The sequence below is a fragment of the Prionailurus viverrinus genome, chromosome F1 (genome assembly GCF_022837055.1).
Source record: "Prionailurus viverrinus isolate Anna chromosome F1, UM_Priviv_1.0, whole genome shotgun sequence".
Taxonomy (NCBI): Eukaryota; Metazoa; Chordata; class Mammalia; order Carnivora; family Felidae; genus Prionailurus; species Prionailurus viverrinus.
In genome coordinates this window covers 57,086,811-57,102,911 of record NC_062577.1, presented here as the reverse complement: position 1 = coordinate 57,102,911, position 16,101 = coordinate 57,086,811, and the positions used below count along the sequence as shown (strand labels likewise).

Below are 16,101 nucleotides of genomic sequence, written 5' to 3'. Positions count from 1 at the left end.
CTTTGGTGGAAGAAACATAATCAGAAGTGACATGATTCATTCTTAGTGGAGAGATTGGTTGCCAGAGCTTCCCTATCCACTCCATTTCTGCTTCAGCAGCCCTGAAAGCATCACAGTATGGAGGATCCAGAAGATCAAAGATGCATCCACCACTTAGCCAACACACGGAGGACACTCTGGGAAGCCACCTCGACTGACAGTGGACTTCTTATGAGAACGAAATAAACTTGTGTTGTTTCAGGCCACTGAGATTTTAGAGTTGTCTGATTATGCAGCAAAACTTGTCTTATCATATATTCAACGGACTACACCTTACACCTTATTCTCCAGGCCTTCTCTTGATTTCATGTCAAATCAACTCCAACTTCCCCTTGTCTTAGAGCTTTTATTTCAGTTACATAGGACTGCATAACAAGCCACTCCAAAACTTAAAACAGTAATGATTTCTTACTTCTCATGATTCTGTGGGTTGACGGGGCTCAGCTGCAGAGTTCATCTACTTCACATGGGATAACAGAAGGTCACTTACGCGGCTGCATTTGGTGAGGAGTGTGGCCGGGACTGGAATGTGCGAGACAGACGTTCATCCTGGGGAACCTCTTCCCGTACGGCCTCTCACTGTTCAGAAGTCTAGCCCAAGCCTCTTTACAATGTAGAGTTTCTAAGACCACATGTTCCCATTTGCAAGTGCTTATCAGGCCTCTACTTGCATCACATTTGCTACTATCTCATTGGCTGAAACAAGTCACATGGCCAAGCCCAGAGTCAATGTAGATGGGACTGTACCAGGGTGTGAATTCCAGAAGTCATGGCTCTTTGGGGACTTTCAGTGTAACCATCTATAACAGCCATTAATTAAGCATTAACGTCGAGGCGTCAGTTTTAAAAGTGTTTCCACATTTATTATCTCATTTTGTTTAACAACAACCCTTGAGGAATAAATATATGCCACGCCTATTTTACAAAGAAAGGGACTAGGGCTCAGAAATCTGGACACCTAAAATCACACAACTAGTAAATGGGAGAATTAAGACTTGACCTCAGGTCTTATTACTGCAAGTGCTGTGTTTTCTGTCACCTCACAGCTACCTCTGGCCAGCACGACCAGTGATATCTAGCTATGATTTCCATGTTTGATCTTTCCAGGTTTTTAAATTTTGCTGGCAAATAAACTCATCCATTTTTCCAAATACTTTTTCCAGAGTTTAGATTGTTGTTGTTGTTGTTTAACTGTGTGGAGGGACATGCACCCAATTCTCAAAGACTTTGATGTATTGAAACAGAATTGCTAGCAATGTTTGCTTATTGTAAAGCAAGCCCCAACTAAGCCAGGGTGGTTACTGGGAAGCACCCACATTACGCCAAACCTTGAAAGGGGACTTATTTAGACTTCATAATGCCCAAAGTTTCTTCTGAGGAACAGATTCTTTTCTGCACCCTAGCCCCATGATGAAAAGTTTCAGCCCCAATCTGCCAGATCCAATTCCTTAAGTCATTTACACTTCTGTGCAAATGTCAATACTAATAGATCACAACCAGGGAAGGGGGGTTTGGGGGGGAGTTGAGTTGGAGGCTTATACAATTGAGAAAGCATCCATAATTATTCTCATCACTGCTTTGCAATCACTGGATGCTAGAGAATAAATCACAAGGAGATGAAAATCAGGACTGGCTCAGAAGCACTACCTATGGCTGTTGCCATGGTCGTCAGTGGTGGTGGAACAGACATCCAGAGGAACCACAGTCCTGCTGCCCATTATGAGCTGAAATCAGCTGCCAGGCCCTCCCTGGGTGAGGCGCTCTGCCGAGGAACACCCTCCACAGTGTCCTGTTGTCTGGTTCCATACTCTTGGCCCCCAGCCTCCAGATGACACTTTTCATTAGGAACCTTGGTTGGCCGGGCCTTTGGCCCATTCCCTTCACTTTCCTTGTCACTTTCCTGGTATGGAGAGAAAGAAGGAAAACTTTACCTGTAAACCAAATACCTTTGAACTCCCCCTCTTACAGAGACACCCCTGAAAGAACCTTCTTTCTTTAAGCAATGTCAGGCTTCACGTTCAACCAACTTCTGCGACCCATCTCATGACACTCTAGCTTCACACAAGAAAGGCAAACACGAAGCATCATGGAGTGAAATTGTGCATGGCTACCAGGTGGGAAAATGCCTCCTACGGAGCTGAAGTGCAAGCAACCAACCTTCCCACGTCAGGGCTCTTGGTGTCTTCCATCAGGATGTCACATACCTTATTTTGTGTCCTATAGTACTCATTTAACACGTACTGATATTTGGGTTGAGTAAGACCAAAGAAGGTAGCAAATCTTCCACCGAGAAATTCACATGCTGAAAGAAAGAACAGGCACCTTGGTAAGCTGAACTGATGACTAAAACTTAGAGTCATTTGAAGTGAAGAGTTTAAACTTGCCTGCCGGTGATCCATTACCACACTTAACTTTAAGGCTGACAAAAGATTTCAATTGCTCTGGACTCTCAGAAAGTTCCAGGACTCACAAGGAATTGTTAAATCTTCTGTCTCCCCATGGGATTACATCTAAACAATCCTTTCCGGATGGGTATGTCAGGAGAGATTTTCAAAATACCTACTTCCGGGTACAGCGTTGGTCCTAAGCAATCAGAATAGATGCTTTGGTTGTGAAAGTTGGGGGTCAAGGTTTAGCATTAACAGTGGTTTCCTGGCGGTGTCTCCTGGACACCTAGAAATGTTTTCCTTTAGAATTATAGGATTTCTGACACCCCACCCCCCACGACCCCACTTTTTGATCCCTAAGGCTTTTCCTCTTCTTGGGATGTTGCTCATATAGTACATCAAAATGGTGCTCTCCATTTTTTAAAATGTGTTTTATCTTTTCAAAAATACTCTAGCTCCTTAATCTGTTTGTTTGCCACAGTGCCTGGTACATGTATATAAGAGGAGTTTCTAAAGTATTAGAATAAGTCTTAGGAGGCTTTCCTGCTTATGACCTACCAGAATTTTACCTTGGAAACACTAGTTATGGTTTCATGTGGGTGTCAGCTCTATCCAAAGTTCCTGTGTAGAGACCAGGGTGCTGACTGCTAGCATTTGTATGCCTCCCTACAACCTGGAAGCCCCAAGCAGATGCACTTCAACGCTACAGTCCTGCTTGGAACCTTGAAGGCAGCGTGATTCCCCATATGTCCTGTCCCTACCATCCTAAGTCACAGCCCAACATGGAGATCGCTACAGTCCCTGTTCTCCTTTACATTCTCATAAGGCTGTATTGAGTTTTGCTTCTTTTACCTGACCTAATCTCCTAAGGTGTTCTCCCTCCGAAATATTTCACCTCTTTAAACAATCTTGTCCCAACTAAACACATAGAGCTCTCTAGAAGACAGCATTTTTTCTGCCAGTGTACTATGGTCGAGGTAAGATTGGTATCTCACCTGGGTTCCCAAAGGAACTTACAAATCCCTAACCCTGAATCCTGATGTAAAAGCACTTGCTCCTCTGAGGCTCATACCATCTGACTAAATCACCCCATCATTACTTTTTACTGTAGTTTAAAGACTTCCCTCCCCTCCCCTCCCCTACCCCCAGTGACTATTGTGGTCCCTAAGCTGACCTTAGCCATACTTTCATAGCACTCTCAAGTCATATATCCGCATTACTCATTACTAAGTCTTTTCATCAGTGGTCCCTATGCTCCTTCTCACCCGGCGGTTGTGACAACAAATTGTAATTAAAGGCATGTTTACTAGCCTATAATATCTATTGAATATGGAGTCCCTTGAAAGCAAAGCCTGTCATTTGTCTTTGTGTCCCAGGGACCCACACAGTGCCAAACACACATTGGCACTCAATAAATGTTTACTTAATGAATGAATGAAGATCAATTCCTCAGAGCTATGGCTATACTTCGTATTTTCTTGAATTTTAATTTTTGTATTTTTTTAAAGTTGTTTCCTTCCTGCTGTACATACAAGAATACGCAAATTAGAAGGAAATGAGAAGGGGCGCCTGGGTGGCTCAGTCAGTTGGGCGTCCGACTTCAGCTCAGGTCATGATCTCACAGCTTGTGGGTTCGAGCCCTGTGTCACGCTCTGTGCTGACAGCTCAGAGCCTGGAACCTGTTTCAGATTCTGTGTCCCTCTCTCGTTCTGCCCCGCACCCACTCATGCTCGCTCTCTCTCTCTCTCTCTCCAGAATAAATAAAACATTTTAAAAAATTTAGAAGGAAATGAGTAATTAGATGTTGCCAATTGTGTTTTAAAGAAAATTGGTGAAAGTCGAGCAAAATAAGATTCAGTGTTTCATCTGTTATAAATAACTGCTTAGGCCATTCACTTTGTCCCTGAGAAGCGTCCATAAAGTCCTTGTTTATAACAGAGTCATTATGATGAGGGAACTTGGAACTGTGTCATAGAAAAATAGTTTTAAAAAAACCTTGGAAGTTTATTCAGGTGAAGAGTCACCTTAGGGATGGGGGAGGCTATTGTCTTCGAATATTTGAAGCTCTGTCCTATGAAAGAGGAATCTAGACTTGTTTTATATGACCTTAAGAAAGACAACTAAGATCAATGGGAATAACTTTAAAAGAAGACAAAATATAAGGTAGAATTTACTAAAAAGAGTTGGAAAGAGATGGAAGGGTCTGCCTGAAGATGTGAGGTTCTACACCTTTGGGAATGTTCAAGCATAGATCAAGAAGGGACTAGGTTGTCCCTTATTCTGGATGCCAGGGAGTGGATTAAACTACTGGAAGGCCCAATGAACATTGAGGGCCTATAAGTCTACATCTTGTATTTAGGACTAAATAAATAAATAAATAACCTTGGCAGTACTTACTAGAAAATGAGGTGCTTGCTATTCGCCCTGCCCAAAACCATAGGTACGACTGCCATGAGAGTTTAGACTGAAAAAAAGAAAGAAACCAAGTTCGAGTAATTAATAACAAGAGTAGAGATTTCAAATGCTTTATAGTATAAAGCATTTACATGTAGAGATTTCAAAATGCATTATAGCATATTACATTTTCTTTCTCACACATGAGAAATGTGAAGTTATCAAAACTATGAGTTGACTATAAACTCCAGGAAGTAAGACAAGGGGAACAAGGAGTTAGCTTAAAACCGTATTTTCGGGGCGCCTGGGTGGCGCAGTCGGTTAAGCGTCCGACTTCAGCCAGGTCACGATCTCGCGGTCCGTGAGTTCGAGCCCTGCGTCGGGCTCTGGGCTGATGGCTCAGAGCCTGGAGCCTGTTTCGATTCTGTGTCTCCCTCTCTCTCTGCCCCTCCCCCGTTCATGCTCTGTCTCTCTCTGTCCCAAAAATAAATAAACGTTGAAAAAAAAAAAAACAACCGTATTTTCTACAAACCTTGTTTGGCTTAATCTCTTATTCATTAAGCCCCCATGTTACTAATATTGACACTCTGAGCTTACAGGATCATGTGTTGAATTTGTTTTCTGTTCCTTTTTTTCTTCCTCTTCCTCCTCCTCGGTGCTATATTCTTCCATGATGTCTCCATCAACAAAATGGATAATTCTTTTGGGAGTAGTTCTTTTGGAAGACCTACTTTTCTCTAATTCTGACTTCTGGAAACTGTCTTTTTCCATAAGGAAATAAAACAACTAGTGAATTTAAAACAGGGCACCTTCAGGCCAGTTGCCCAGGGCAGTGTTTATATAGCTGAGAGGTGTCTAGTTATTTTCAATGGATGGTAAAGCTAGAGAATTCAGATGTAACCGTAGCTGCGATCTCATCAATTCTTCAAATCCAAGGAAGGACTGTTCAGTTCTGTACCAAAATGGAAAAAAAAAAAAAAATGTAATTAGTAGTAAAAATGTGAACTTTAAGTCTTCAAACAAAAATTTAAACAGTTCCCTTACCTCTTATTACAAAACCAACAAATACTAGTAGAGAGAGGCCACTAAGGTGTGGAAGTTTCCCAATTATTTCAATAAAGAGCGAGAGGCAATGTAAGTAGTGATTAAGAGTGCAGGCTTTGCACAGAAAAGAACAAATTTGTCAAGTATATACCTGGTAAAGGACTTATTTTCAGAATATGTAAAGAGCAATTACAATTCAACAGGTAAAAGACAAGCAACTCAACTGAAATGTGGGCGAGGGATTTGAACAGATACTTTATCAAATAAGATTTACAGGTGCCAACTAAACTTAGGAAAAGACGCTCAATGTCATTAGTCATTAGGAAAATGCAAATTGAAACCATAATGAGATATCACCCTCACTAGAAGGCTAAAATTTAAAGGACTGAGGAATAAATGGAGCAGCTAGAACTCTCACGTTGCTGGTGGGGATGCAAAATGGTGCAGCCACTTTGGAAAACAGTTTGGCAGTTTCTTAAAAGTTAAACAGGTTCTTACCATATAGTTTTGTTCTGGGACCCAATTCCAAGCTGGGGGGGTGGGCAGAGATTTCCCCCACCAACAAGCAATTCTCAAATTGTCAGGACACCAGCTGGATGTCCTACAATTCAACTCGATTCTGACACTACCCACCCACCTCTTACCTTACTTCAGAGGCCAATCACAAGCCCAGGTTGTTATTTGTACTTCTGACCTACTGGCTATAAATCAGAGGTTCCCACAACCCCCACTTTGAGTTAGATTAATTTGCTAGAGCAACTCGGGAAGTCTGTTTACTCACTAGATTATCAGTTTATTATAAAAGGATAGAATTTGGGGCGCCTGGGTGGCTGAATCGGTTAGGCGTCTGACTTCAGCTCAGGTTATGATCTCATGGCTGGTGATTTCGAGCCCCGCTTCAGGCTTTGTGCTGACAGCTCAGAGCCTGGAACCTGCTTCAGATTCTGTGTCTCCCTCTCTCTCTGCCCCTCCCCTGGTCTCTCCATCTCAAAAATAAATAAACAACAACAACAAAGGATATAACTTAGGAAGAGCCAGATGGAAGAGGTGCACAGGGCAGGGTATAGGGAAAGGGCACAGTGCTTCTGTGTGTCCCCTGAGCACAACACGCTCTCTGAAGTTCCACGGGTCCACCAACGTGGGAGCTCTCCTCCCACCCTGTTTTCTTTGTTTTGGAGGCTTCATCACCGATGTCTGGCTGATTAAATCATTAGCCGTTGGGCGCTGGTGATGAATTCAACCTCCAGCCCCTGGGGAATGTCAGGAAGTGGGAAGGAAATCACCTAATCACAGGGTTGGTTCTGGCAAGTCACCTCATTAACATGACAAAAGACACTTGGTCCTCTCAACAGTTAGGAAATTCCGAAAGTTTTAGAAGCCCTGGGCTAGAAATGGGAAGACCACATATATAGTTATTAAAAATCACAGTATCACACATCTAGATGTTTACCCAAGAGAAATGAAAACATTTCCATCTAAAGATTTGTATGTGAATATTTATAGCAGCTTTATTTGTAAGAGCCCCAAATTGAAAACAATCAAAATGTCCATTAATGAATAAACCCAATGTGATACATTTGTTCAATGAAATACTATTTAGTGGTTAAAGTATTGGACACTTATATTTTTATTTATTTATTTATTTTGAGAGAGAGAGAGAGAGAAAAGGGGAGGGGCAGAGCGAGAGGGAGACTGAGAATCCCAAGCAGGCTCTGCACTGTCAGTGCTGGGCTCGATGCAGGGTTCCATCCCACGAACCATGAGACCATGACCTGGGCCGAAACCAAGAGTTCGTTGCTTAACCAACTGAGCCATCCAAGTGCCCCTTTGGACATTAATATTTGCAACACTATGAATGAATCCCCAAAACATCACGCTAAGTGAAAGAAGCCAGACACTCTGTATTAAATGATTACATTTGTATAACATTTTAGAAAAGGCAAAAATTATAGTTGTAGAAAACAGATGAGTGTTTGCTGGGGAGGATGGGGGGAGAGATAACTACAAAGGGACAAAAGGGAACTTTCTCGGGCAATAGAAATGTTCTAACAGATATCATGATTGTAGCAGCGGTTACTCAACTATACATTTGTCGAATCAAATTCTACACTTAATGATGAACTTTTGGGGTGATGCGGTGGTCTGTGGGGTCTGGAGCCAATGGCCAAGAAATAATTCTTGAAGACGTCTGTGGTGCAAAAAGGTGATTTTATTAAAGTATGGGGACAGGACCATGGGCAGGAAGAGCTGCACTGGGGTCATGACGGGTAACTCATTATATACCCTCAGGTTGGGAGGGGATCAGGGATAGATTAAATCTCTAAGGAATTTTGGAAGCAAGGTTTCCAAGACCTTCAGGGGCTAGCTGTTGCTAGGGAAACACCATTTATCACTGTTTAATAAAACTTTAGTCCTGAGACCCTTCAGATGCGTATCAGGGGCCATAAACTTGGAGCATGAATGCCAGGATATATCTTGGGGCAGTTGACATAAAGGAAGTAGACTTATGGGGGAGGTGTAAGCCAAGGTTCTCGTTTGCAAAGTGTCATCCTTGAGGCCTCTGAGCTCCTAGAGGGAGGTCACTCTGCCTGTTTCAAGGACTTGTCAATGGAATATAGACAGTAAGGGAATTTCCTTTCTCATTTGCCTTAGTTTCCCACATCACCATGGCAAGCACTTAAACCCCTTTCCTTTGTTCTTGGGTAGCCAGGCAGGTCAGAGGAATATCACACATATTCCAACGGGGGGGGGGGGGGGGGGGGGGGCAGCCTGTATTTTGTCCTCAGCCTGCCTCTTGCTCCCCCATCAGTTAACACTGGTTAACATCTCAATAAATCTCACCAGTTTGGGAGCCGGCCTGCCTAGGTTTAATATCCCATTACTTACTATCTCTGGGTCTTAGTTTCCTTATCTCTAAAATAAGAATGATACAGTTTGAGCATATCTTTGAATATAGTACCAACCTTATAAAATGAGAACTAAACGAGGAAAGACACAGCAAGGAGTTAGAACAATTCTTAGCAAATATCAAGTGTCTAATAAAAGCTAGGTATTATGAAGTACCTATCACTTCCGTAACAGTGTACATGTTCTAGTGTGGTAAGCACACTGTTGTCTTAATGAGTACTTAATATATTTGAAGATTATGTCAGCAAATGTGGCAGACTGAGTTGATGTGAAAGTCCTCTTCCTGTTCCAAATTCACAGAAATGCTGGATAAAATTAAACAAAATACTAAACCAAGCTGTGAGAAGAAAAGCTAGCAAAAACGAGTGTCCGTGCCCAAGGCTGGATACTCCCCTTGCATACTTTTGTCTTCCGTAATCTTGTCTGCCTCCTCCACCAACTACCTGTGTAGCATCACTGGTAAAGGCCCCCTCCCCTGTTTCTTTGATCTCTCAATCCCCTACCATCCCAGCCATGAAAGGAGTCCCATGTCAAGGTTCGGGGCTCAGCCTTTGGAGGTGACTCCGCTGGGCTGGCACCGGTGTGCAATGAACAGCCTTTTCCGATTCCCAGAGTGCACATGGCTGGTCTCTTCCTGGGCACCGAGTATTTGCTGTAACAGCTGGACTGAGGATGTAAGAGAGGCAGACTGGAAGGAAGCCTAGGTATCAGCAAAAGAAGGAAAACTGAAAATCCTAGGGGTGAGCTAAAGCTGGGATGGTTCCTGAGGGTTTCAGAACTGGATACAGACCTTGGGGCTAAAGGTTTAACACTGGTGCAGAGAGGAGAGCCCAAATCACAGACCCTGCGAATATGAGGAGCCAGCCGAAGTGAAATACCTGAGTAAAACTAAGATAAATAAATTACAATCGTAATCTGTAAATTATGGACTGGAAAAACTGCCTACTGACTTATCAAAGTGGAAAAACAATTTGTCATCTCCTGGCAACATGGGTAGAAAGAGTCACTGAAAAATACTGGAACCCCAGGCCAGTACCAAATGCTGGGTGTGGCCAGATTCAGAGTGCTCAGGTGGGGTGAGGCCCAGCAGTGAAGCTTTGGGACCCACAGTTGTTGGAAGCAAACACAAAGCCACCTGAGAGGGAAGCTTCAAGAAGATAAGGTACACAAGAGCTGCACCAAAAACACCCCCTGCTGAGGATGCCATGGCAAAAACTTACAAATCCCAGGAAGAAACCAACCCTCCTGAGGACGTTATCAAGTTGTCACCCAAAAGTCGGGAGTAATGGAGCAACACAGAACTTTACAATGATTATGGTTAATATATTCAAAGAGATAAAGGAAGCAAGACATAATATCCCAAAGGAACAGAGTGATTTGAAAAAGAACGGAACAGAAATTCCAGGAACGAAATGTATAGTCAACACAGGATATGTTGGATGTAGATTGAACAGTGAAGCAATCGCTCATAACCCAGCATAAAGAGAGATATGTTCTGTTAACATCAAGGAAAAGCTTTGAGATATGAAGAATGGATGAGAAAGTTCAATATGTGTTGAATGGGAGTTCAGAGGAGGTGAATGGAAAGGACAGGGGAGGTAATGTTTGAAGACACAATGGCTATGAACTTTCAATATTTGGGTTTTCTTTAAGTTTATTTATTTATTTTTGAGAGAGAGAAAGCACGAGTGGGGAAGGGGCAGAGAGAGAGCATCCCAAGCAGGCTCTGCACGGCTAGTGCTGGACATGGGGCTTGAACCCACGAACCATGAGATCATGACCTGAGCCGAAGTTAGGAGTCGGACTCAGCCAACTGAGCCACCCAGGCGCTCCTAAAAGTTACTGTAGAGACAAGCCTATGCAAAGAAGGACACTCAGACCCTCCCCTGGGCCCCTAAAAGCAGGAAATCTATGAGAAAGGTAGCCTCCCTGGACCAGGAGGTAAAGAGACATCCTTATCACCAGAGATGAGACGTTTAGAGCCAAGAAGGCTGTACAAACAATCCTTGTTACTTTTTACTAATTTGCTATCCCAGGCCAAAGTCTGTTTACAATTCCTCACTAATTGAAACTCCAATTAGTTAACATTTCTCTGTCTTGTCAATTCCTCACAGATTTATTGTCTCTCTGTCTAAAAGGTGTAAAAATTGCCTGCCTTGGTCATTTCTTTGGGTCTCAATTTCATTATTGGGCCTCTGTGTACATGTAATAAAACTTTTTTTTTTCTCCTGCTAATCAGTCTCATGTAAATTTAATTCTTAGTCCAACTGGAAGGCCTTGAGCATAGAGAAGAATTTTTCATTCCCTTCAGGGGATGTGAATAAATCACAGAATCTTATTGGTACAACGCTGAGTTTATGTCGTTGTCAAAGGTTAGGGTTGCAAAAGACCTGTCAAGGGTTAAATTTGTCAGCAAAGTGATATGAGGACAGAGGACCCAGCATAGGGTCCTCTAAGGAGACTTGAGCAATGAATACGCAGGGTTTTGCCGACTGACTTAGCGACAGCATATCACTAAAGAACCTCAGCAAGAAATAGAAACGTTGTTACTACCATTTAGTTTCTGATGCCAAAAAAGCAGCAAACAGTAACTTAATTTGGTGTTTAAGACAGTGCCACGTGAAATAAAACACATCCTACAACAGTAATCAGAAGGAAATACAAACATTTTTGAAAGCAACTCACCTACATTTATTCCTCTGCTTTTTCCTTCATTGCTTTTATTCGTTATGTCTGGCTTTGAAGGTAGTACAAAATTCGGTGCCAGAAGTTGTTCGGTAGATGATAAATCAGAGAAGCTAGGCTGAGGCCAGACAGAGCCCTGGGATATGCCAACGCGGAAGCATTCTCTGTGTGCTGTTTACAGGGCGGAACGTGTTTGAGTTGTGGGAAGGTCAGTTATATTTACACATCCGGCAGTGAACGAACCCAGTGGGCACCAAACTTGTCTGCAGATTAGAATCCTCTAAGGGTCTTTTAAAAAATTCAAATGGCAGACCACACCCCGGACCACTGAAGTCACCATCTCTATGAGTGGGACATGGCATCAGGTGTTATCGTTGTTGTTGCTGTTGTTTTGTAGTTTATTTATTTTTGAGAGAGACGCAGTACATGTGCACACACCAGCGGGGGAGGGGCTGAGACAGAGACAGAGACTCCCACGCAGACACCTCGCTGTCCGCGAAGAACGCAACATGTCGACCACACAGATCATGAGATCGTGACCTGAGCTGAAATCCAAAGTCTGATGCTTAACCCACAGCCACCCAGGTGCCCCTGGCATCTGTTATTTTTGAAGCTGTCCGGGTGATCCCAATGTACAGGCAAGTTTCCTAAGGAAACCAGTGCCCTAAGGATGTGGGAAGAGATACAGTGATTTGCTGCACATGAAGCTAGTACCAAGACATCTCGTCTATTTTTTTTTTCAAGAGGGTTTTTTTGTTTTTTCTTGGTTTTTTTGCCTTCTGCCTTCTGAGCCTCCCCTTCCCCCCCCACCAACCTTGCTCCAACCTTAAAAGCTTAAATATCAAAAGTTTAAGAATAAGGCCTAACAGGGGCACCTGGGTGGTTCCATCGATTAAGCGTCCAACTCCGGCTCAGGTCATAATCTCATGGGTTTGTGGGTTTGAGCCTCGCATCGGGCTCTTGGCTGACAGCACGGAGCCTGCTTTGGATCCTCTGTGTGTCTCTCTCTCTGCCCCTCCCCTTCCCCCACACATACTCTCTCTCAAAAACAAATAAACATTAAAAAGAAAAAAAATGAATACGGCCTAACACCCCCACTGTGGTTTATTGTACTTCACTCCTCTGAAGACCATCTCCCAGTTCATACATTTCCAAACCAAATGAAGTACCCCATCCCCCATATACCTGGCTCCCCCGTTACTTGAATTACAGACGAATGATATCTGCTGGCCCTCTAAAGAAAATACTGGTTTCTTTTCTTCATGATAACAGTGTTGGGAGTTAAATAAGCATTTATAGCTTTTAATTCAGGGGGCTCTAAAGGGAAGCCATGAGGAGAGAGGAGAGAAAAAGGGGAAAAAAGGTGAGAAAGAGCTCTAACTTATAATGGAGTTAGTGAGTGTTTTTCTGCCACCTACTGGACTCTTTAGGATGTGCTATGCAAAATTACAGAACAACGTGGAATCTCCTTATTTTTATTTACAAAAACCTTGGGAGCACCGCCAATTTCCCACCATGTACGTAGACATGGATGTTTTGCAAGTGACCTTTCAGAAGGCTAAATATTCCCTACAACATGCTTTTTACCTCTGTTTAATTCTTTTTTTTTTAAGGTTATTTATTTTGAGAGAGTGAGCACGAGTGGGAGAGGGGCAGAGGAAGAGACAGAGAGAATCCCAAACAGGTTCCACGCTCAGCGCAGAGCCCAAGGCAGGGCTCCATCCCACGTCCCTGGCACCATGATCTGAGCCGAAATCAAGAGTCAGACACCCAACCCACTAAGCCACCCAGTCTCCCCAACCTCTATTTAATTCTTATGAACACCTCTACTTTTTGTTTCTTAAAAACCCCAAATCTAGTTTATCAAGGATTGTGCCAAGTATATATAGTATAATTAAAAGGCCATATAATCTCCCCAACCTTTCAATATTGGAGTACCTCCCGGCTCAGTGATGGAATCACTTCTGTTTTTATGTATTCATTCATCAATGAATAGATATTCGTCTCATTGAGTCCTATGGCTTTTAAATGCTACCTACATGTAAATTTATATCCAGTAATTTTATCTCCAGGTCAGACTTTTCCTTGAATCTCAAACTCAGAGATCCTACTGTCTACTCAGCATTGCTTCTTGGGTGTCTAATAGACATCTCGGTCCTGATGTGCCTAAATCTTTGCTCACACTTCCAGTGCACCCTTCTTCCTGCACACCCCTCCCCCAGACACATACTCGTACCTCCTCCAGCAGTCTTTCCATTTCAATAAATGGCAATTCTATTCTTCCAGTTGTTCGGCCCGAGTCCTTGGCGTCATTCTTGATTCTTTTCCTTTAGCCACACCCCCCATTAAATCCATCAGGAAATCCTCTTGGATATTTCTGGAATCCTCGTATGACCACTCCACCCTGGTCTAAGCCATCATCTCTCGCCTAGATTGTGGCCGTGGCCTTCTATCTGTCCCCCTACAGTCTATACTCAAGAAGGCAGCCAGAGCTGTAGAATCAGATCATGTCACTCTGCTTAAAATCCACAAGGGATTTGGGGTCCCTGGGTGGCTCGGTCGGTTAAGCGGCCGACTTTGGCTCAGGTCATGGTCTCACAGTCCCAGAGTTCAAGCCCCGCATCGGGCTCTGTGCTGACAGCTCGGAGCCTGGAACCTGCTTCAGATTCTGTGTGTGTGTGTCTCTCTGTGCGCCCCACCCCCCTCACGTTCTGTCTCTCTCCATCTCTCAAAAATAAATATAAATGTTTAAAAATTTAAAAAAAAGAGCATTAAAAAAGAATCTGCAAGGGGTTCATATGGCACCTGTGGGAAGGCGCAGTGGGGGACAGAGGAAGCCCAAGTCCCTGCAATAGCCTGCAAGGCTGTCCATCTGGCTCTCGATACTTTTCTGATCTCATTTCGTGCCGACCGCCGCTCACCACGCTCAACACACTGGCCTTCACGTTATGGTTCCCTGACCACAGACTCTCCCCCTACAAGGACCTTGTAGCTGTGGTTCCCAGGACTAGTCCTTCCTCCCACAGACTTTGAACTCTTCTCCCTCAAGGCACCTTCCTGTCCCCTTCACCACCACCACCACTCAACATGCTACTAGTTTTTCTCCTGAGCACTTACACCTTGCACAAACTCTGATTTTGCCTATTTCCCCCCTCCCTTCCCTCCCCTGCCTGTCCTCTGGCCAGAGTGGGAGGGGCTTTACCTGTGTGTTCCCCCGCTGTGTCTCCTGCCCCTACACTACCTGAGACAAGGCTGACACTCAGTATTTGCTTAATAAATGAACCATACGTTTAGATCATTTAATGGGTGAGGGAAGGTATTATGTAATAGATTGGAAAACTAAGGAGAGAACAGGCTTGTAGTTGTCTCTATTTCTGATGCTAAAATGGCTGCCTTTTGTTTCACATTTTTCTCACATTTGCACATTATTCATTTCATTTTCATCAACTCCTTCACTGACACACGGCATTGGAATCCGTACCAGCAAAATCACACACGAGTTCTACATCTTGGCATTGAGCTTCAGAAAGATATCTTACCTAAAATTTCCTACAGTTCTTTCAGTTTTCGTTTATGAAAACAGGTTTTCAAATGAACCAGGTTAAAAGGCAGCAAAGCAGCAGCACCGGGAATTACACACACACACACACACACACACACACACACCCACCCAGCTAACTGGGCCACTGTGGGTGCTCCCAGCTTCTGCCTTCCCCTCCCCCACGAGGTGCTCTGAAGGTCAAGCAGGGATGGAGCATCCAAAGCGCCCCCTGCAGGCAGCAGTCTTCTCTACCAACTTCTCCACGCTGGTTCACCTGAGGAAACTGGCCAGGGAGCGGGCAGGGTTGAGTGAGGAATTATGTGGACTGAGGAGAGATGTGAAATATGAATAAACGAACGCACGCATTCGCAAACCTCTGCTCCCCAGGGGAACTGCTGTCAGAACATTACCTGGCAGGATTATTAGATCTTTATTTTCAGTTTTAAACCGCATGCATGCACCCAGTCACTGTGGACAAGAGTGACATCACTGGGGCACCTGGGTGGCTCAGTTGGTTAAGCGCCACACTCTTGATTTCAGCTCAGGTCATAATCTCAGAGTCGTTAGATCGAGCCCCGTGTTTGGCTCTGCTCTGCCCTGAGCCTGAGTGTGGAGCCTGCTTGGGATTCTCTCTCTTCCTCCCTCTCTGCCCCTTCCCTGCTTGCTCTCTCTTGCTCTAAATAAATAAACATTAAGAAGAAAAAAAGAGGAACATCACTGACGTGCCCCTGCCATCAGGGCATTTCTCAACTTTTTCTACATCATGGCAGGTGATGGTGGGAATTCTCTGAAATTCCCAGGTGACCAGCCTGGGAGCTCCGGCCACCTTAGGCCCTGCCCAGCTGGCCCTAGAAGCCTGAGACCAGTAGCTTGAGGCAAACTACTATGAAGCTCTAGGGAATAAAACTCAAGCCACTGGTGAACATTTTCTCCGGGGCGGGTGGCGGGGGAGGGGGGGGGGCACTCTGATCGACACTATGAACTTACACCCACCTCAAGCACAGCAAAGGCATTGGATACACTGAACTGCATTGAAGCAGTGTCGCTGGCCTTATATTGTATAAGTGGGTTTTCGTTCTAGAATTCAGAGTAGGCTCCCCTTGT

The 16,101-nt window shown here is 44.0% G+C and overlaps 1 protein-coding gene across 1 annotated transcript; it reads right to left on the bottom strand.

Moving 5' to 3' along the window:
• Positions 1-895: 895 nt before the first annotated feature.
• On the bottom strand, positions 896-11,587 carry FAM177B (family with sequence similarity 177 member B). Its single transcript, XM_047840838.1, has 5 exons — positions 11,457-11,587; positions 5,418-5,772; positions 4,824-4,890; positions 2,244-2,341; positions 896-1,939 (listed from the first exon to the last, which is right to left on the bottom strand). The coding sequence occupies exons 2-5, from the start codon at positions 5,589-5,591 to the stop codon at positions 1,757-1,759; spliced, it is 522 nt and encodes a 173-aa protein (XP_047696794.1). The 5' UTR covers positions 5,592-5,772; positions 11,457-11,587; the 3' UTR covers positions 896-1,756.
• Between the last annotated feature and the right edge of the window lie 4,514 nt (positions 11,588-16,101).

Coding starts and splice junctions, on each gene's coding strand:
- FAM177B (XM_047840838.1), bottom strand. CDS start 5,591: ATGGAAAAAGACAGTTTCCAGAAGTCAGAATTAGAGAAAAGTAGGTCT. Junction 4,891..5,417: donor CAAATTCAACACATGATCCT/GTAAGCTCAGAG, acceptor TCTTTTTTTCAG/TCTAAACTCTCATGGCAGTC. Junction 1,940..2,243: donor ACTATAGGACACAAAATAAG/GTATGTGACATC, acceptor TCTCCATACCAG/GAAAGTGACAAGGAAAGTGA.